Raw genomic sequence first — 22,012 nt, forward strand, 5'->3', positions numbered from 1 at the left:
TGCTGTCCTTCTCCGGGGTCAGTGATTTGGCAAATCAGTGCCGAGGAAGGAAGCAGGTGTGTCCTCCATTAAAATTCCGAGGGACACCAGTTATTTTATCTTGGCATGAGCCTGGGCACGAGGGAGGGGCAAGGATAAGGGCTCTTTCTTCTCCAGTAAGTTTAAAAGGGAAAAAATTAAAAAAAAAAAAAAAAATCCTCGCAACAGAGAAATCTGTCATTAACTCTCCCAAATCCGCACCCCTCTCTCCTTCTCAACCTCCTTCCCTTGTCTACCTTTTCAGCGGCGTCCACACACACACATAAGGGCCCGGAAGATATGTCTTATACATGTTTTCATTACAGCACTTTAAAAAAAAAAAAAAAAAAAAGATCAGTCAGCTTTTCGCACCCTTCTCTCTTGCTAAAGTTGCTTCTGCCCTTTGAAAATATGAAAGCCCTTGAGTGATTTTATATTTTCAAAGGGTAAAAGTGCTAAAGAGCACTTCTCTATTTCAGAGAGGAGGAAAAAAAGTAAATCTGTCTGCCTCAAGTGTTCACTTGGAAAAGGTAAAAAATGAACTACCGACGTGATGGGGGGGGCAGCCACAGCACCTGGAGACACGGCACTCGGGCGTCCGACGCTGGAAAACACAACCTGAGGCACTGCCTCTGCCCAAACCTTTGTGGCAAGTCTGAAGGGAACAACACTTCTGGAACTAATATCGCAACGTATCGACTTAAAATCCATCACTCAGCCCGGGTATCAGTTCCTGGGGGTACACTCGCACTTCCAAGGCTGGGGGGGGGGGGTGGGCAGGTGTGGTTTCCAACACTGTGGTTTCTTTTCCCACAAGGCCCTGTAAGGTTTATTCTGCCAACCCCCTCGTGAGACTGTAAGACTCTTGATGGCAGTTGTAATAGTTCTTATTTCTAGATCCCCGTTCCCAACACAGTCACTCAAATACAGTAGTCCTAGTAATAAATACGATTATGTATCAGAATTATTTTTAAATACTTTGGTTGTATTAATTAATCCTCGGAATACCTCTATCACTTATCCCCATGTTACAGGTAACAAGATGGAAACACAGAGAGCTGAAGCCATTTTGCTATGGCCACACAGCTAATAAGTGCTAAAAACTGAATTCTAGGGGCACCTGGATGGCTCAGTGGGTTAAAGCCTCTGCCTTAGGCTCAGGTCACGATCCCAGGGTCCTGGGATTGAGCCCCGCATGGGGCTCCCCGCTCAGCAGGGAGCTTGCTTTCTCCTCTCTCTCAGCCTGCTTGTGATCTCTATCATGTAAATAAATAAAATCTTTAAAAACTGAATTCAAACTCAAATGGTCTGATTCGAGGAACTGTGTGCTTTATCACTATTCTTCACTGCTTGTCAAAAATAATGTATGCATACAGTAAACATACTCAATTGTTTTTTGGGAGAATTAAAAAATTCAGATCATTTATAATATGCATGATCCCAAAAGAGCTCATTTAACATCTTCCAATTTTATTTCCTCTGCAATCTCAGTTTCCTCCTTTCGAGAACTAAATAAAAAAAGGCCCTGCAATCTGGCTAGCACCACACATGGGTGTTGAATACACGTCCATTCTCTTGCCCAAATACCACCCGCCAATGAGACGAATTCTCGTAGTGAGTCTCAGGCAATAAAAGCCCAGTTGGAAATGCAGGCAACTGATTTTTACCTGAGGTGATCATTTGGTCTATAATTAATATTACCAACTATTATCAGTTCTACATCAACTCAAGTACCATCTTTGCCCAAAGCAAGGTCAGTCATACATAACGCAGACTCCGTGGCAGAGAGCTTACTATTGCAATTTTCTCTTAGTGCACAGGAAGCATCGACCCCGAAACAGCAAGGACCATGCAAGTTAGGGCCCAGTCACTATCCAGCAGAAGATGTGGGCTTACAGGACCAGCAGAGCCCCAGAGAGTCAGCCTCCTTCATGCTTGCTGTATCCACTACCAAAGAGGAGAACAGGGCTGGTGTTCAAGGACATTTACATATTAGGAAAAACTATAATCAATAAACTGCTGATACGAGAGACAATAGCCAAGGACAAACCAAAGGATAGATCCTAATACACATTCACTTAGGGAAGGGGTGCCATATCTGGTAACTAAGAAATGGCTGGGAAAACTAACCACAGCTGGCTTGCACGGGAGTGTTTTATCCAAAGAATCTCAGACACTCGTGTGAATCTTCATCATAAAGTTGGAAGGCACCTTGATAGGATACAGAAAAGCCTACATGTGTTAGAGCTAACCTGACCTGGGCTCCAATCCCCCCCAATCCACTGTTACGAGTATGGCCTTGGGAAAGTATACTTGAGTTTTAACTTCCTTATTTGGAAACAAATAATAATGCTTACCTGACACAGTTATTGCAGGAATTAAAGCACATATATGACAACCATTTACCATACTGAACGGCACACGTAGCTGTCCGTCTCATGATCACATACAGTTAGCAATCCAGAGCTCCATTAACACACAAATATTCATTGTACTTAGTAACCACTCATCCATTAATCTATTCGTTTATTCCTTGAATTACTAAAATGTGCCAAACCACAAGTATTTGCAAAGATTCAGAAAACAACCAGCCTGTCATCGAGGTGTTTTATATGGAAACATAAACAGGCATCCAACTCACTACGCAGATGACCACCAGCTATGAAACTCTGATACCATTACAGATATGCACACATTGGGGAAAACATTTGTGTAGATTAGGAAATTCAGAAGCTCTCATTTTGGAGGTGAGGATTTTAGCTAAGGGAGGTGGTGGTGATGGTGAGGGGAGAGACGCATTGAAAACATGTTAAGGCACACATTGCCAAAAAATATGGTCTTCAGATTTTTATTTTCTACATCTTATTTACTTCAGATGCATTTTATTGACAAATCAGCTTAAGAAGAAAGTACAAAAGGCACTTGTCAAAGACTAACTGCTCTAATCTTCATTAATTTTACCTATGAAAATTCCATAATTCTTTCTAGCAAGAAAAGAAAAAAAATACAGAACCTGACTGTATGTACTGCTGATTATTCCTGGCTACCAAGAGATAGACTTCACCACAATTGAGACAGCCTGCATACACATAAGAACAACAAATATTCCAAACAAATGTATCCCTCTTTATCTCAGTCTACCATAGTTAGAAGCACTCTTATTAGCTAAGGTCTGACTCATCCTGATGCTGAGATAAAATCCATACGTGGTAACGTACCAGGTGTAGAAAAAGCATCCTTCAAAGTTGTCTTGGGAATGTTAAAAAGAACAAAAACTGCCATTCTGAATGTCAAAGCAGTAACCAAATCACATACCATCCTCATACTGAGAGATTAAGAAATGATTTGGTGGTCTTCTTTCGAGTCAGCTCAATAAACACAAAGCACTATTATGGAAGTTCTCCGGAGACATTGCTGTCAAGGGCCTTGGGGTGCTGCAGTTACGATGGGTGTCCAGAAGCTCTGGCCTGTGTTCGAAAAATAACAAAATATGTGCTGTTCTCACATTATCCAAAGCACTGAAGGTATGTCACAGGGAGAATCAGAATCTGCTACCCAGATGTCAACATTCTGAAAAGATAAGAACAGAAGAACTGAAGTATTTGGTTTAGTATTCAGATAACTGGTTGTTCCTCTTTCAAAACGGTAGAGACAGAGAGGAACAACAGGGATTTACAGACTAACTAACAGAAGCACTGTGAGGAATACGGCTTCTACCTGGAGAATTCCCCGGAGTGATTATTTTTTGTGTCTCTACTGGGATTTTGTTCTCCTTAATACTTTCCTATATTTTCAGATTTCTTCTAATAAACACACACTTTCAAATTTAAGGGGAAAAAGACTTGCACCTAAAAGAACCACTCAGAGTAAGTACAGTTAAGCTCCCCTGGGCTCCCTAGTTGCACTAATCTAACCATTTAGCCGATTCGTGACTTCCAGGATGGAAAAGAGAATGCCACCTCCTGAAACTCCCACCGCCAGCCCTGCTGGCTCACGGACTTAGCCTCTCAATGTTCTCCTGCCTGGAAGCTTCCAGCAGTGGAGGAGACACTCAAGAGTTCACCTTCATGACTTACAAGTAAGAGCAAGGTGGAATGCTCACTCCAGAACTGTAACCACTGCAAGGCCATCCCTTGAACCAAAGCATTTTGTAGCTGGTACCCCCTTATTTCCACTTGTTTTCCTATAACTGTCCTCTTTTGAAGCTTCAACTCAAATGCCTACAATCCTTAAGTTCTCTTCTGATTATACAGATTCCAAATATACAGCATCATTCACTAAGAGACCCAGCCTACTTTTAACCCAGCAAAGCTTCCCTAATGTGGGACCTTTGTTTTTTGTTTAAGGGTTTATTGATTTGGGGCACCTGGGTGGCTCAGTGGGTTAAGCCTCTGCCTTCGGCTCAGGTCATGATCCCGGGGTCCTAGGATTGAGCCCCACATCGGGCTCTCTGCTCAGCAGGAAGCCTGCTTCCCCCTCTCTCTCTGCCTGCTTGTGATCTCTCTCTCTGTGTCAAATATATAAATAAAATCTTTAAAAAATAAAAAAATTTAAAAAAAAAGAATTTGTTGATTTGACAGAGAGTGAGAGAACTTGGAGAGAGAGCACAAGCAAAGAGAGCACAGAGGGAGAGGGGGAAGCAGGCTCCCTGCTCAGCAGGGAACCCCATGCGGGACTCGATCCTGGGAACCTGAGATGGTGACCCGAGCCGAAGGCAGAGGCTTGAGCCACCAAGCCACGGAGGTGCCCCAACGTGGGACCTTTGTATACTTACACCAGGTTCTTCAGCTAATTGAGGCTAGCGTGATAACAGCTAACTTGTGGAAGTGTGTTACCATTCCCATACATTTTGTTAGAAGGAGTAACACAATGATTCTATCACAATGAATTATACACCAAAATGGTGGAATGACAGAACATATTTATAAGCTTACATAAAAGTTTTGGTTGTTGCCTGCCTGGTGCTGCATTCAGAATATCTTGGAAACCTAATGTATTCCAAACACGGCCCTGTGTTAGGTGTTGAGAAGATACAGTACAACAGAAAGTTGCCTCTGACCTCAGGTGGTAAAAATCAAGAGCAAGAGAGGCTTATACATATTTAAAAAAACCAGAATATGGTCTGATTGGTGCAGTATCAGAAGTGATGTCAAGTTATGGAAACACAGTATTCAACAAAAAGAAGTTAATCTCTAGGAGTAGGGAAGATTCAGGGATAGTGAATTAAGGATCGAGGAGAATGTATTTAACTACATTCAGAAAGGAATTCCTAAGCACAACCCAAAGGAGCTAAGCATAATAAGACTGAAAACACTGATTACATTAAACCTGAGATTAAAGTTCATGAGAAAAATAACATAAAGTATTCAAGTTATTAGAATATACCATAAAGTAAGAAAAAACAAAAACTAGAAGAAACTTCAATCACACATAACACATTAAAGATTTTATATCTATAGAACATGTATGACACATATACACTCAAAACTACTACAATTGAGTAAGCTACAATCATAGGGAAAAAATGAGCAGAAGACTTGAGTAGGTGTTTTGTCGAAGAAATATAAATGGCAATGAGATATATGAAGAATGTTAAACTTCATTAGCAATCAGAAATATGAAAATTAAGTCCGTGTGGAGATAATCATATTGTAACCCACTCAAAATGAGCAGACACCTCCAGGCCTATTAATATCCAATGGTAGCTGATGGGAAATGATGAGAACTTACATTTTGCTGAAAAATGATGTGGCATCGTCCAGAAAATTTAACATGCTCACACTCTAGGTCTTAGTAATCTCCTCTCAGATAGGTAAGAAACACTTAAAAATGGGTATCAGGAGCCATGCCTAACAAAGTTCCTGGGAGCACTTTTCATAAGAGAAAAAAGAAAAAACTTGAACAAGCCCAAATTTCACTGACGGCAACAACATAAGTCAATTACGGTTGAGTCACACCACGGAATATTGTATCTGAGGGAAGTGAACCAACGGTATGCGCAATAACAGAGATGAAACACAATCTTGTGACAAACGACTGCTGAGAAATATGTAGACTCTAATTTAAATACATCTCAAGAAGAAGCAGAAGTAAACTGTGTCTGTGTCAAAGTACATACATATTTATTGAAGCTGGGTTTTTTTTGGTTTTTTTTTTTTTGTTTTTTTTTTTTTAAGAAACAAGGAGAGGTTGAGCATTGCTTGGGCAGAAGAACCCAAGCGGTGCATTATGGAAGAAACACACATGTTGACAGTTAACATGTCAACCGTGCCCTGCTTCTTATGCGTGGTGCTAAGTGGACAAATACCCAGTTTAATTTGATTTTTTTTTAATCGCTCATATAAAATGTCTTACAGTTTGTATTTGAATTCACAGACCAATAAGGAACCACTGGCAGTTGTGAACAGGGCAGTTTATTAGAAATATCCGTGTTCAGAAGAGTTCCTACACCAAGATGCCTGGAATGGGAATGGCGTCCCCACTTATTTTTGCGTCAACAACAGTGGTGCTGCCTGGTACTTTGCCCAACACTGCAGAAGGAGCTACACTGCCTATATCCTTCAGACACCAAGACTAGTAAAAAGATATTAATCCGTTCATAAATAGGACCACTTATCCGTTACATCATGGGCCTAGGAGATGTTCGATAACATTTCAAGGGGATAGGAATCTCTATCTGTGGGCCCTGTGCTTTTGTCCAGAAGGGAAAATTGGTAGAACCTCCAAACCTGGGTTCTTAATACCTAATTCCTCTCAAATAATGTCATCCCTTTTAGTAATACCCCAGTTGTCCCCTCCTAGCAGAAGTCGGGCTCCCAGAGGCTGAAAGGTGTTGCGCCAGCATCCAGCTTCATTCATCCAAGTCATCTGGGGAGCATCATGGAAAGACGACACCTAACACAGACGGGGAGGCAAATGGCGTATGGTCCCCTTCCATCCCCTAGGACAGTGATTTCCAAGTCAATTCTCCAAATTTCAAAACAAGATCAGAGTCTGTATTTGTACATAATCAATGCACCCATGAAATCAGTGGCTCTCAATCCTGCCTTCCCAAACTGAGAGTCACCTGGGAAGCTTAAAGACATATGAGTAGGTCATCCCCCAGGAGATTCCAACTCGACTGCTCTGAGTTAGAGGTCCCCGTAGACTGAGATTGTCAGAGAGACACTGTCTTCATGGTTGAAATCACACCCATGTGGACTTCTATAAACCAGGGCTACATAAACAACTTGGTGATCATCTTTTTATCTACTGTGTCTCGATAAAACTGTTTAAACATACTTTAAACTGTTAAACATCAGTTTGAAGCTAAAACAAACAAAAAAAAGGTTAATATGCCCACACACCTTCAAAATACCTGCGTAAGATTTTTCTCCCCCATCTGGGCTGACAACACTACAGAAGTCTGCCTTTCTGCTGGGTTTGAAAGAAAACAACGTTGGGTGAGGACCAGGGATTTGCTGGTCTAAAACCTGACCACCATTTCCAGCAGCAAAAGCCTTCACTGGTAATTGCTTAAAAAAAAAAAAAAAAAAAAAAAAAGGAAATAAAATAAATAAAATAACAAAACCTGAATACTCCAACACCTAACCTCCAAGAATCGGAAGTTTACTAAACCCCGTGTGTTTCACACTTGCCCAGCAAGGTGGCTGGGATGTGAAGCATCGCCATGATCCGGTCACCCGAGATTCCAGCCTCAACCACAGGGATGGCTTTGTGTAAGTTATCCCAGCCTTCAGACGGGCAAAATTCACTTGAAAATGAGGAAAAATAGGGACTCCAGGAGAAGGAGCAACTGAAGCCTTTAAATTTATATCCAGTCGTTCTCTTTGAATGCAGATTTATAGCCTTTTGTGGGCATCAGAAGCACGAGGCTGCCAACATCAAAAGCTCTCTTAGAAGAACCACAAGTCAAATGTTGATGCTCGTTTGAAATCTGCCCCACCCCGTGTCCTAAGTGTCCAACCTTGACATCTACCTGAATACCACCAACTCATAACGGGCCCAGAGGACCATTCAAACTGGAAAAGGTTACTTTCTCACCACACCTCAAGACCTAGCTTTACACACGGAAAACTGGAAATTGGAAGTGATTTATTTACCCAGATAAGAATTTGTAGCTGTGCAGCAAATGCCCTTCTAAAACCATATCCTTTGTGTAAAGCGTAACTCACGGCACCAATATCACAATTAGTGGAAATGCAGTTACTATAATATTCTTTCCTGTGTACAGATTTTTAAAGGAATGACATTTACAAAGTACTTAGGACCTACTAGTGATTGTAGTAGATCCTCGATACTGGTATTTGTTCATACTGAACACATTTATTTCCAAGGATGCAGGAGTAATTGAGACAAAAGCTTAAGGTCACCCCAAATTTCCTCCTAACATGGAACAAACCCATAATGTAAATCCTTTGTATGATATTAATTAGCTCTGCTACACTGAACTAACCTGAGCCCCTCAAATCAAAACCTTAACGTTCTCTAAGAACTAAGCCAAGAAGAGAAATCTATATTATTTCAAAGGTGTTTAGAAAAATACAAACATTTTAAATAAAAGGAAGACATCTTTTAACACAGAGGAAAAATGATCAATAGTCTTTAGTCTTCTGGTATCATTTCTTTTGAATTCTTCTGTGCCTCTATTGATCACTTTTGTTATTATAGCCCCGGAAAGGAAAAGAGGTAAGAATGACATTGAGAAAGTGAAGAACTGGACTCACAGGCAAGCACCAATGAGAAGACCTATAAAAGTCAAGAAAGCTACTTTGCTTCTCTAGACTTTGGTTGTTCTTGTAAAAATCTGGGCTTTGGCCTAGAAATTTTAGGGTTTTATTCAGGGATGTAATTTTATGATTTTCCTCTACAAGTGGGAAACAGAAGTACATAGAAACTGGGTGATCAAATTAATGTTTATCAAACATAAAACGGATGGTCACATAAATGCTTTCTGTCTTCTGCTTTGAGGCAGTGCCCTTCCACAAAGCTAGACGACATTTTAGAAGCGCAGCTCAAAGAAAGAGGAGTACTGAATGTGAGAAGAGATTGTCTCCTGGATCCTTTCAATGTCTTCACAAAATACATCAAGGTCACTGAGACAAACCAGAAGACCGAGTGTTCTACATAGTGAGTTTTGTTTATCAAAGATGTTTTATTAAAATAATGTGAGAAGACTTGGAACCTGGAAACATAAAATTTCATAAATCTCGTTTCTATTGGAAAGAAAAAAATCAGTCACTCTAGCAACCGTAAGTACCTGCCCCCCACTGAGCAAAAATGAGCCACCGTGGGGTTGAGGGGGGTCCTAACCCTTTCGGCCATTTTCCATGCAAACCCACCTCGGTTGCTAGAACTGCTCATGTAGGCTTTAGTTTACAACTACTGATTGAAGAGAAACTGATACCTGGAATTAAATTTTTTATGGTATTGGTACATTCCTCAAAATGGCTAAGTCAAGGCTTACCACCATCCTTCCTGAAGTCCCACTAACTTGTCCTGAAAATACTACTTCCACAGCATTTTTTATTGAAGGTTTTGTTGCATACTTAAAATGCCAAGAAATGCTTCCTGGAATGATAAAAAACACTGTGAATGAAAGGGACTGAAAACAATGGAGAGCGCCATAGAATGTTAAGAGCACACAGGCACTTTAAAGGTGATTTAGTCATTTTTTCTCACAGAAGAAATAAAAAAAAAAAAAAAAACAGAGAACAAAGCAACATGTTCAAGGACACGTGATCACGCACTTCTGAGGCTCATCACACTGCTTAAAGGAGAAGCAAGTGACTTGAGGAAGAAACAGACAAGGGGCCCGGGTGGCACAGCTGGTGAAGCATCAGGGTTTCAGCTCAGGGTCATGAGATTGGGCCCCACGTCAGGCTCTGTGTCGGCTTGAGATTCTCTCCCTGCCCCCCACTCCTGTGCTCACATCCGCGCATGCACACTCTCTCACTCTCTCTCTCTCAAATAATCTTTAAAAAAAATACAGACAGGGTGCCTGGGTGGCTCAGTGAGTTAAAGCCTCTGCTTTTGGCTCAGGTCATGATGCCAGGGTCCTGGGATCGAGCCCCGCATCACATTGGGCTCTCTGCTCAGCAGGGAGCCTGCTTCCCTTCCTCTCTCTCTGCCTGCCTCTCTCTGCCTACTTGTGATCTCGGTCTGTCAAATAAATAAATAAATAAAATCTCTTTTGAAAAATTCAACAAATAAATAAATTTTTAAAAGTTTAAAAATACAAAGATGTGGGGTTAGATGAGAGATACCATGGAGAAAGAGAGAATGGGAGTACCTAAATTAAGAAGCTGACTCAGAAGTCAAAATTAAATCGACATCTCACATAAAAGTGTTATTAATGTCATTTAAATTAACAGCATAGAACTTTAATGATCTAAGTTTGCTATAAGGATGATATATGACATTCCACTAATATATAATATATACGCAGATACCCATGCATTAAAACACTTATCAACTTGACAATTATTAATAATTGCCTATGTAAGTGATGGTCTACTCTGCTGCAGGATGTGATACGGTAGAGCTGTCTTTCCACAGTACCAGTCCAGAGGTCGAAATGCACCTCAAGCTGTCTGATAAACTTGAAAAAATATTAAATGGGCTGTATGAGTTTTCCTTTTCTTTTTTATCTTTTTTTTTTTTGCTTTATTTTTGCCCTAATGTAAAATTTTAAAAAAGAAACAAAGAAATTAATGACAAATCTTTTATTCAGCTTCATTTCTTTAAACCAAACCTCTGAACACTTATATCCCACCCACACACCTCACACTGACAAAACATGTAAACCTCCTGATTGTTTTTGTTGTGTGGTTTTTTGGTTTTTTGGTTTTTTTTTTTTTTTCCCGTAGGAAAACAACTTTGGAAATCTGATGTAATCAGTGTAGCTTCTGGTCCCAAGACTAAGGTAGATACAAGGGTTGTCGATTTAGATGCAGGAAAGTTAAACTTTTTCCAGCCCCTTTGAAAACAGGTTTTCAAAGAATTTTATATTGCCTGGCAAAGAATTTTATTCGGTGGTCTGTATTTTTTGGCCCTATCTCTTTTTTTAAAGACAGGCTGGAAAATTCTTGAAGACACACTGATGAAAATTATTACTGGAAGTCCAACTGCCTTGTGCCACAGCACTACCTTCAAATACAAATTGAAAGACTTTAATCTTGCTTTAAAAGTATAAGCAGAACAAAAAAATGAAGCACATACACTCAAAATTAATAATAAAGATAAGGTATTTAGATGCAGATGGAGGGGCTTGTGTTCTATTTCTAAAATGTCTGGCTTATAATGGCATCTTCAAAAATAAAACCAGAGGACTAATTTGTGATTTTTACCTACTTTAATGAACACTTTCTTTTTTTTTTTTTTTTTAAAGATTTTATTTATTTATTTGACAGACAGAGATCATAAGTAGGCAGAGAGGCAGGCAGAGAGAGGAGGAAGCAGGCTCCCTGCAGAGCAGAAAGCCCGATGCGGGACTCGATCCCAGGACCCTGGGATCATGACCTGAGCTGAAGACAGAGGCTTAACCCACTGAGCCACCCAGGCGCCCTAATGAACACTTTCATTCCTTTGATTAAGAACATCTTATTGCTTGGCAAGTGTCTCAGAATATCTGACATACAACCTACTCCATAGCACGTCATAGTGATACAGTCACAATTTTACTTCCCTCCAATCACTTCTGACACACTTCCTAGGCAGGGCCACCTCTGTTTATAACCATGAGAAGTGTAATACCAATAGACGGAAAAGCAATACAGGTTACCGTTTTTTTTTCCCCCTCAACCAAAATTTTTATTCATGTATTTCACACATGTTCACACATCCACCATCCACGGCCCTGTCTCAAGTGTAATGACAGCAAAATGCTGTGTCATCCGGCTCGGGTCTGATCAGTCCATCCGGTAAGAAAATAGAATTACAAGGTAAAGAAGTCCAAAAGGCCCAGAAGCCATTTGGAGACTCAGCTTCTAGGCCTGGTACTATTTATTGCTCCCTGTCTGGCCTTGGTTGAAGAATCTCTAAATCTAATTTTATCATCTGTTCGCGATCAGGGCGGATGTGCAAATACAGAGTAATCACACTTGTGAACATCCCTTAAAAGTGTCAAGTCCCATGCAAATGAACGATTACTCAAAAAACTCATCCGTAAGAGTGTCACTCTTACACTTAACCATATTTCTAGAATAGTCTGTCTAGGCATAGAGGCTTTCCAACCCTTCAAGGGGGGGAAAAAAAAAAAAAAATATATATATATATATATATATATATATATATATATATTCTCTTACAGTCATTTAATTCTTTCTCTGGCAATCAAACTTTCCTAAGTTATTTTATCACAATATTGAATACGTTCTAGGAACTTCCACCTAAATAGTATTCATACCTTAACAAAATGAGGTCGGAGTCAAATATTGGTTGGTGTAGGCTATTGGACAACAACTGCCAGGGGCTGGGTGAGTAATGGCAAGCACAATGGGCCCTTCAAGTACAGGGAGCTACCTTGCAGCAGAGAGAAAGACCCCAAACACCAGCTCCTACACAATGCCCTGAGAGCAACAACCCAGCTAGCTGGGGAGCCTCAGTACGCTCTGTGAACAGTGCTCTGTTTCGTTTTTGTTTTTGTTTTGAACCAACTGGTTTTACTCTACCTCTTCCTTAACTATACCCTCGTTCTCTCATTATCCTGAATTCCAGATCATTTTCCAGGCACCTACAGTCAAGAGATATGATAGAATGAAGAAGTGATCGCAGGAGTAGAAAAGCTTCTTATTAACAAAAATCTGACTTTGGGCAAACTGCTCAACGTCCCGGGGACTCAGGTTCCTCTTTATTACGTGCAATAAATTAGATGCAAATATCCATCCTCAATTCCTTCAAAACTGGTTTCAAGACTTTCCAAATAGTGCATCTGTCTTTATAAATGCTGGAAGCTGGACTATATATCATCTCAGAATGGAGTTCTTGAATGTGTTCGTTTTATGAGTGGCTGCGTGTCTGTCTGAGTTAAAACTGACATTTGTGTTGGCCTCGTCCTCTGTTGGCATTTTAAAAATAGACTTACACCGAATTCCACTCCTTACTGCCTCACACATGAAAAACTATATTGAAAATACAAACTCTGAATTACTATCCCATACAGCCCTACAACTCAAAGAGGGATGGGGTCCCTGGATGGGGTCATCTAGAAGCCTGTGAGAAATGCAGAACCTCAGTCCCCTCCGCAGGCTGAGTAAATCAGAAGGTGCATTTGAAGGAGATCTGCAGTGATTCACATGCACATTAACATCTGAAAAGCACTGATTTGTGAGTTTCAAAGATATTACCAGCTTAGCTTCCATAACCCAGGATCATTTGGTTTCCCCTCCTCTCCGAGTAGATTTTATTAAATTAAATTCAAACAAAGATGGTAAGTCCTAAGTAAGTACTGTGGCTAGCAGAAGCCACCAAATCACTTTCACACTACTCCCGACAACACGCACACAAATATATTCAGAGGCAAATTTCTCATCCAATATTTAGAAAATAAATTTGCTTTTATAGTAAGTTATCAAAATCTGTGAATGATATTACACAAAACACAGCTACGCCAGCGTGAGTTGAGCCTTTGAAGGATGCAGAAAGATTTCTTCCCAGGCTTGCCTGCCAACCACCTACCTTCTGAAATTTCTGCAGGATTACTTTGCCGTGAACTCACCCGATTTGAGAAATTACAACATTTGATTTTAGATACCAACAAAGCATCTGAGAAATTCATTCTTATTCAAGTTTCACATTGCTGCAGTGATGCTCCCCCCCCCCCATGATTCCTCTTAGCCTTACAATGCTAGCTTGGGTGGGTGGGATACTGGCGTGCTAAGGTCTCTCTTTCTGGGGAGGAAGGCCCTTCTGCACCTTATGAACCAGAAACTTGGGGACAGAGAGTCAAAATCTGCATTAAGTGAAGCTGTCGTTGACCAAACTTGGAAGGCAGCTTTTGGCTTTCCAGTTTCCTTATTTATGAAGAAAGTAACTGGTCATAGAGGAAGAATTCGGGCCTCGCCTTGTTCGTCTTGTTAGTAACAACATCAGGAAATGCTCTGAGTCCTGGAGTGGTTTGATATACCTGAAAAGCATCACATAGGTGGTGTTGTTTCTACTCAAGCCCCAGAAACACAACCCAGGACTCCTGCCGCCAATTTCTAGTTCAGTGAAGTCGGTGGGGAGGGACAGGGGATGCAGCACAGCAGACGCGGTTCACACCCCGTCCTGTCCTGCACACGCACGCCCGCTTTCAGAAGAATATACTGCAAAAGCACCGCAGAGTTCACAGCAGATTTCTAAGGCAGTCCAAAGGGAATACGTAAACATCCGCCTAATTCTGAAAATTATCTACGCACAGCATGGGTGTGCGCCCGGTAAGGCCATACGACGCAATGTGGCACAAACAATTAAAAGTTCTTCTCAAAGTGGAAATGCAAAATAGAACGAATATCTATTTTCTATAAATGAATCGAGCCATCTGCCTCGAAAGAGCAGCAGCAGGAGTACCCAAAACAGCAGAAACAGCAGCCTCTGGTGTTAACAATCTACTCTCAAATCTCATGCTCCACATTTCGCCGGCAAACAAGGCTAAAAATACAAGACATGCAACAAATACTCTCTTGGGATCTGCCATTCCATGGATGGCGCATTCAATCAGAGTAATATTTTCTGTTGAAATTCAAAATTGAAAAAAAAAAAAAAAAAAAAAGGCAAGCTATCATATTAGAAGCTGGCGTTCAGAATTTTAAGTGTGGTTCCAATCCCAAAGTATATTAAGCTGAATGGTGAGAGGGTGGTTGTTTTCGTACAACACAAATCTCTGAGATTTATCTGAATGTATTTATAGATTTATTTAAGCTACTCTGAATTCCTCTACAACTCTCACAGTGATAGAGAAATAATTTTAGTCCTTTTGTCACCGAAATATAAGGGTCGTTTTATTTTTGGCATAGTTTAGGAAACAGTCCTTGTTGTAGGCTCTGGGGCAGGATGGTGTAAGTTCAAATCCAGGCTCCTCTGTCATATCTCTGTGACCTTGCACAAGTTATATCCGCCCTCTTTGCCTTCCTATGAGAATACTACTTACCTCAGGGTGCAATTTTTTTTTTAAGTTTTTATTTATTTATTTGACAGACAGAGATCACAAGTAGGCAGAGAGGCAGGCAGAGACAGAAGGGGGAAGCAGAGTCCCTGCTGAGCAAGGAGCCAGCCGCAGGGCTCGATCCCTCCCAGGACCCTGGGATCAAGACCTGAGCCGAAGGCAGAGGCTTAACCCACTGAGCCACCCAGGCATCCCCTCATAGTGGTATTTTAAAGACTAAATGAGCTGACAGATGTAAAGCATTTAGGATAATCAATGGCACACACTGGATACAATAACTGCTATGATTACTTCGCACTCAAGGCTACAAAAATGCCTCCTCTTAAGGAACAGGCATGAAGTGAAGAGCGGCAGCAATCGGATGGTGAGTTCTCATGCCAAAAACGGCCATTTAGCAAATGAGGGAGGTGAACTGCTCAGCGGTCTTCACCTAGAGTTTGCCCTTCTCACTACAGTCAAGTCCCCGCTGGCCATGTGGTCATGCCATCAGTTCATGAAGTCATCAGGACGGGGAGGAGGACAGAAGAGAAGACAACGACATGGCTGGTCAATGGCTGGCACTTTCCTGAGTATGGGATTAGGATTAATGGCAAAAGTGCAATCGAAAGGCATCTGCGGGGCGCCTGGGTGGTCCAGTGGGTTAAGCCTCTGTTTTCAGCTCAGGTCATGATCTCACGGTCCTGGGATCAAGCCCAGGATCGAGCCCAGCATCAGGCTCTCTCTGTTCAGCAAGGAGCCTGCTCCCCCCCCACCCCCCCACACCCCCCCTCTCTACCCACTTGTGATCTCTCTGTCAAGTAAATAAATAAAATCTTAAAAAAAAAAATGCATCCCCATCGGGACTTTGTCAGTGTGAGTGTCTGTCCTTTACAGGGACACCTGTTATCTCCACTACCACCTTCTTTAAGAGGATGCTACAGAATATAACTTTCTTTGTAGATATACCTGTCTTTCGGATTAGACGTGAATGTGTGTAGCCTGGGTCTCTAACCTTCATATTAAAAAAAGAAGAAAAGGCACAAGAGATGGTATCAAATATTCACTACCTCCTGTACAACTAATTCCTTGAGAAAATCTTTAGAGTTGCAACATTTTAAGCTAGGTACTATACATAGTAAAGGCAGACCACAAAGTCAGGATAGAGAGAAACGTGCTTCCCTAACTAGTAAGAGGCAGGGTCTGGGGCTACCTGACTCACCCAGTTGTACAGTTCTGAGAGCTCAAGGAGGATTCCGGCCCCATAGGTTTTCCCACCCTATGGGCCACCACTTCTAGAACCACACACCTGTCAAAGACTGAGGAAAGCCATTTATTTTTCATAGTAAGACCCTGCAAAAGAACAACTTTCTTTCTAAGGGCCAGATTAGAACAAATAATCTCTTCTTAAGAACTAAAATACTTGAAGGCATTTCTTTTTATTTATTTGTTTGTTTGACACAGAGAGAGAGAGATCACAAGTAGGCAGAGAGGCGGGGTGGGGGGGGTGGGGGGTGGGAGTGGGAGGGAGCAGGCATCCCGCTGAGCAGAGAGCCTGATGTGAGGCTCAATCCCAGGACGGGAAGACCTGAGCCACCCAACTGCCCCACTTGAAGGCATTTCTTGAGCAGAATACTTTGTCAGGCAGGAAAACCAGCAGCCGTAGGACTGTTCAAGCTAAAAGCACAACCCAAAAAGTCAGAATAAGACATTCCTGGGAGGAAAGTGGGAGAAAAGGCACTTTCCTCATAGCACTCTGGAGGGAGAGTTTTTTGAGGAAAAGGAGCAGAATGAGAAAGGCCAGAGAGGGGAATTGGGGGGTGGGGGAAATGGGGGGTATATAAAGTTCGTTAAGAAGGAAATGACTATGGATTTTAAAACACATGAACCAGGTAGATAAATGGATTTAAGTATGTGTAAACGGTCTGACCCTATTATGCCCAGAAAATAAATGTGTACCTCTCTTGCCTTTATTGCATTACTAAAGCGATTATAAGGAAGGTGTCATTGTCCAGGACATTTTTTAAAGCAGGGAACTGTGTGGAAGTTTAGCCTATCTAAGATTACCTCACTCGCTGCCTTTAGATGAGGATATCTTTATGTACAGTATCTAATACGGGAATCACAACCAGATCTACAGCACTACTCCCGTTTTCTCAAAGAACAAAAACAAATCAACATGACAACATGATGTGGATTCAATTAGCACTTGGCAGGTCATGAATAACTTTTAAACAACCTTCTTTTAAGTTGGAAAGTGTTAAGATATACAGTAATCATGGTACCAAAGTGCTTTCCTTACAGTAGGCCAGCAGTCAGGAACATAAATCTGAAAAGGTAAGTCTTGTTTGCAAAGGAAGGAACCAGAACATTTCTCCTTGGGCCATACCAGTTTCTATGGGCAGTCCTTTGTCCCAAGCATCTTCCTCTTCCAGTATATTCATTTAAAGCCCGTCACCTGAAACCTCCCTCTGATTTTCAGATGGTTTTACATTAAGTATGGAGAAGAAAAGGAAAAAAAAAAGAAAGTTGGTGCACTCATCTTGCAAACAAAAGCATAAGTCATTATAAAGAAAATGCTACTGAATTGTTAAATATTCTTAGATCATCAACGCAAACTGCATAATTCTATACACCCTGTGGTTTGGGGGGAGGGGACAGAATACCTTGGTTCAAATCAACATGGAAAGACTTGCCAAAAAAAACCACCTATTTCATTGGATAAAGAAGAACAACCTGGGGCTAACCCCACAGAGTCTGGTGAGACGACTCAACAAACATACCACAAGAGTGCAACTCATCCTGCTTTTAATGAATGGGCAGAACTTAAGGATCACTGAAACACACCCTTTGTTCTGAAAACTCCATGGTGCCCACCTGCCCAAAACCAGGTGCATGCAGCTTCACAGGTTCCAGAGCTGGCTTACGACTCATTTCATATAGAATCCCTGACAGATGCTAAGGAACGGGCTTCATACCCCCCCCCAAAAACATAAAATACTACAAGGGAAATATTAGGCAGATTTACTGCTCTACTCCATGTGTCTTGAACATTACTATGATCTGTGCAAGACATTTTGTTGTAAATAAGCCTGCAGAGTGTACAGTATGTTTTCTAGAAGACCTTTAAAGAACAGCTTGCAGACAAGAGGTGCTAGCCTTACTTTCACAGCCAGCAAAACTCCATCCAAGAGGCTTCTGGCATGTCCCCACCTCTCGTTGGGGGCTAGCTTCAATACAACTCCACCAACCAAATTCCAAGGGGTCAGTACTCAGAGTCAGGTGCTCTTAGGTATTTCCACATCAAACAGCAACTGGGAATTCAGACACTTAGAAAATTTAGAAAAGAAAAGGCCCGCTTTTTCCCCAGAACAGTGTATTAAAACCAACTCAGAGCTGACTTTGCAAGGAGGCATTCTCCATAGTAAATTAAATGGCTGAAGCTTGTGCTTCTTCCAGCAAAGGGAAAGAACCAGGCTTCACCAGAACCCAGAGTGTGCAATCACCGAGGCTCATTTTTAAACCTTTGCTGCCTTTTAAGAAGCCTGCTCCACCAAAAACAAAAACAAAAACAACAACAAAAAAAAGTTTTCAGTCAATGAAATGCAAATTGTCACTGAACAGGACCATAAACAAAGCTTCTATCTACCTCTTTCCCTTTTTCTTTTCTTTTTTTTTTTTTAATTCTTCATTCTAGGCATCCTGACTGCTTTTAACACACCGTTGGCCGTTGTAAAAATTAGATTACGTTGGTTCTTTTATGATTGTCGCCAGCCCCTTCCTCCCTCTTGTCTCCCGGCTACTCATTATGTTCAGGATAGCCAAGAGAGCAGAAGGTGAGGCGGTCAGCTCAGTTCCTCCCTCTTGCCAGACAAGCGTTAGGTAAATCATTCAGTGCAATTACATATTCTAAACCTAATGGATGGCACACAGGGAAGGAGAAAGGTAAAGACGGGCGGGAAGGAGAAGCTTCGGGATTATTTCTAAGGTAAAGCCACAATACTCAAGCTATGTCTCAAATCGCTTCTGATCGTCTTCAAAACAAGTCGGCGGGATTTAGCTTTAACTTGATGCTCCCGGTTCTCATTCACAGTGGAGGTGAAACCAGTTGCAACATTTCACTCTACTGGAGTCCGGAGGATCCAGGAAAACGGGGCTTGTCTTTCAAAGTCAGCAAGAAGCGGCGGTTTGAGCCCTGCGCTCCCTAGCTCCCTAGCTGGAGGCGGCACCGGGTAGCGGCCGGGTGAGCGGCCTCCGGCCAAATGCTTATCCCGGCTCCGCAGGGCGAGCACAGCTAATCGTGGGGGGTGCACACAGCTCTCCCGGGCTCCCGCACACAGCGGCCTCCTCCAAAGAAAGCCCAGTGCTAAGACCTCGGGTTAGTGTCGCCCGTGGGTTGCCAAGCTCAGCGGACTTCAGCTTGGGTGTCGCTCCCCAAAGGGAAAAGGCTCCCTCTCCATTCAAGCCCACCCTACAGAGGCTCCCATCACCCCGCCCCTCTCCCAGGAACTCTCGGACACCACAGTGCGCGCCCACCCGTGGTCTCTCGTCTTACAGGCAAGTGCAGAGGGCACGGGAGAGCGAGATTGGAGTGAAGAGGTGGGTACCCCGGTCTGCAGCAATTGGGGAGGGCTCGGAAAACGGAGCAGGCGGTGGGCGTCAAGGGTAGGGGCCCCGGTCACAGCAACCTGTAGGATTGCGGCTGATCGCAAACTTGGGGTGGGAGGCAGCGGTCCCCTCCGAGGTCCTCCGCCCGATTCCCACCCTGTGGGGTCCGCGTTCGCAGAGGTGCAGCGCGCAACTTGGGAAGCCAGCGCCATGGGCGCGGGTCCCGCTGGGTCTCGCCGTCGTCCCCTCGCCTCTCCCCGGGCCCCGCCGCCCGCTCCGCCCGGCGCTTACCTCGGGCAGCCGCAGCCCCCGCCGCCCAGAAGCAGAGCCCCAGCCACGGGAGCCACCGGCGCGCCCCTCCAGCACCTCCTCCTGCGGCGGCCGCTCTCCCCATGGTCCTCGCCGTGCTCGGAGTCCGGCTCCTCTTCCACGCCCCGGGCGCCCGGGAGAAGCAGGGCGAGCCGAGGACCGAGACAAGCGGGTCCCGGAGGTCTTCGGCGAGTGACTGATCCACGGCGGCTCCCTACAGCCCCGGGGCAGGGCGCTCCGAGCCGCCGCTGGCCGGGCACCGGGAGCCAGCACGCGCCCCCATAGCCTCCCACGGCGGGGCGACCGCCGCCGCCACGGCCGCTGCCGGAGTCGCGCGTCCTTCCCGCAGCACCGCTCGCCGCGCTCCCGCCGCTGCCGGGTCCGGGACTACCGGGCGGAGGAGCGAGTCCGCATCGCTAATGAGATCCCCGCGGCCGCCCCTTCTCCTCCCCTCGGAGCGGCAGCCAATGAGCCGGGCCGGGGCGGGGCGGCGGCGGGCCGCGCGGGGCGGGAGGCCGGGAGGCGCAGGTGAGCCCCGCGGTGGCGGCACGCGCCCTCGGGTTCCTCCACGCGCCGCAAATGGCCCTCGGTCGCGGGGAGAGGCAGCGGGTCCGGAGCCCGGCTCGGGGACGCGAGCGCACGCCTGCGGACGTGAGGGGCGCCGGCGGGCCTCTTGGAGGCGAACCCGGCGCGGAAAGATGTGAGCACCTCGGCAGCCCAACTCAGAGTCTGCCGCTTCCAGGAAACCTCTGTTTTGTTCAACTTTGAGCCCTTTCTCAGTCCTGCCTCTCCGGCTTCCATTTTTTAACGTCAGATCAGACAGCACTCCGAGCACGTTCAAAGAAAAGAGAGAGAAAGCCTTAAATGCCAAGTGGGGAAAAATAACACTAGAATAAATCCATTATTGTAGCTATGCTAAATCCCCATGCATATAAATAGAGAGGTAGGGAAATTGCAGTCAAGGGTGCATTAAGGGGTATGTGATAGATTTTTATTCCTACCTTTTTTTTTCTTTTTAAACTTATCTGAAAGCTTCCTCATTTCAGATGCCTCCTGGTTTTGTTTGTTTTAATCTGGGCCCTGGGAATTGCCTTTCTTCTAAGTATCAGGGAAAGTGAGTCGTTTCCTTTGTAACAAGAAGGAAAAAAGACTTTTTCTTAGAAGTGTGGTTTATTTTGAATAAACTGTCAAACTTTTTTAACTGGTTTTGAAAGGACTCATGGTTGCCTGTTACTCTTCTCTTAGGCCACACAGTTGCAGAGCACAGAACACACCTGGGGAGTTGGCCCTGAGCCCAAGACTTCATAGTCAGAGCACGTGCCATCCCTCACAGCATTGAGCCCCCCAAATGATGCCAGAACTCAACCGGTTAGAGCACATGTCCCCTTTTGCCTGGTTGCCCCCAAAATGAAGTCTTGGCTCAAAAGAAAACCTTCCCAACCATTAGTTCCTCACTGCCCACACTCAATATTGATAGAAGTACTTCTTTAAAAAAACCATGTCTCTTGCCAAAGTGCTCCATGCTCCCAAACACCTTTCTCCGGAGAATAAACAGTTTAAAGTGAGGTAATTGTTCTGGATGAGGTAATTGCGTTAACTCGCTTTCTTCTGAAAAAGAGGATAGGAGGCAGAAAGATTGATTCCCTGATAAGCACATAGGCCATCCCTCTCCTGAATGCCACCAGACCCATGAATGCCAGGGAGAGGAGCCAATTGCTTCCTCCAGTCTTCTTGCAGCTCAATAAAAGGTTTGGGTCCTGGTCAAGAAAACCAAGCTCTGGGGAATGAATGCTTTAAAGCAAAGACTAATGTGGGGCTGGCTAGGGACTTGCCTGAAAATCTCTTTAGAATCTTGGTAAATGAGTGTTTTGTCCTTTTCCTCTGAGAAGGTGAATTGTGAATTAATCTACCAAATATGCTCTACCTGTCTTCTGGAAAATAGTCATTCATCCTCTG

The 22,012-nt window shown here is 43.6% G+C and overlaps 1 protein-coding gene across 9 annotated transcripts in view; it reads right to left on the reverse strand.

The window, feature by feature from the left end:
• UNC5D (unc-5 netrin receptor D) overlaps positions 1 to 20,443 on the reverse strand; it is a 562,020-nt gene extending 541,577 nt beyond the window's left edge. For all 9 annotated transcript variants that reach the window (XM_082715458.1, XM_082715460.1, XM_082715461.1 and 6 more), the window contains exon 1: positions 20,039 to 20,443. In XM_082715458.1, the coding sequence (XP_082571584.1) occupies positions 20,039 to 20,141 (103 nt within the window). In that variant the 5' untranslated portion in view covers positions 20,142 to 20,443. The remainder of the gene's footprint in view (positions 1 to 20,038) is intronic.
• Between the last annotated feature and the right edge of the window lie 1,569 nt (positions 20,444 to 22,012).

Source organism: Mustela nivalis (genome assembly GCF_964662115.1).
Source record: "Mustela nivalis genome assembly, chromosome: 20".
NCBI classification, from domain to species: domain Eukaryota; kingdom Metazoa; phylum Chordata; class Mammalia; order Carnivora; family Mustelidae; genus Mustela; species Mustela nivalis.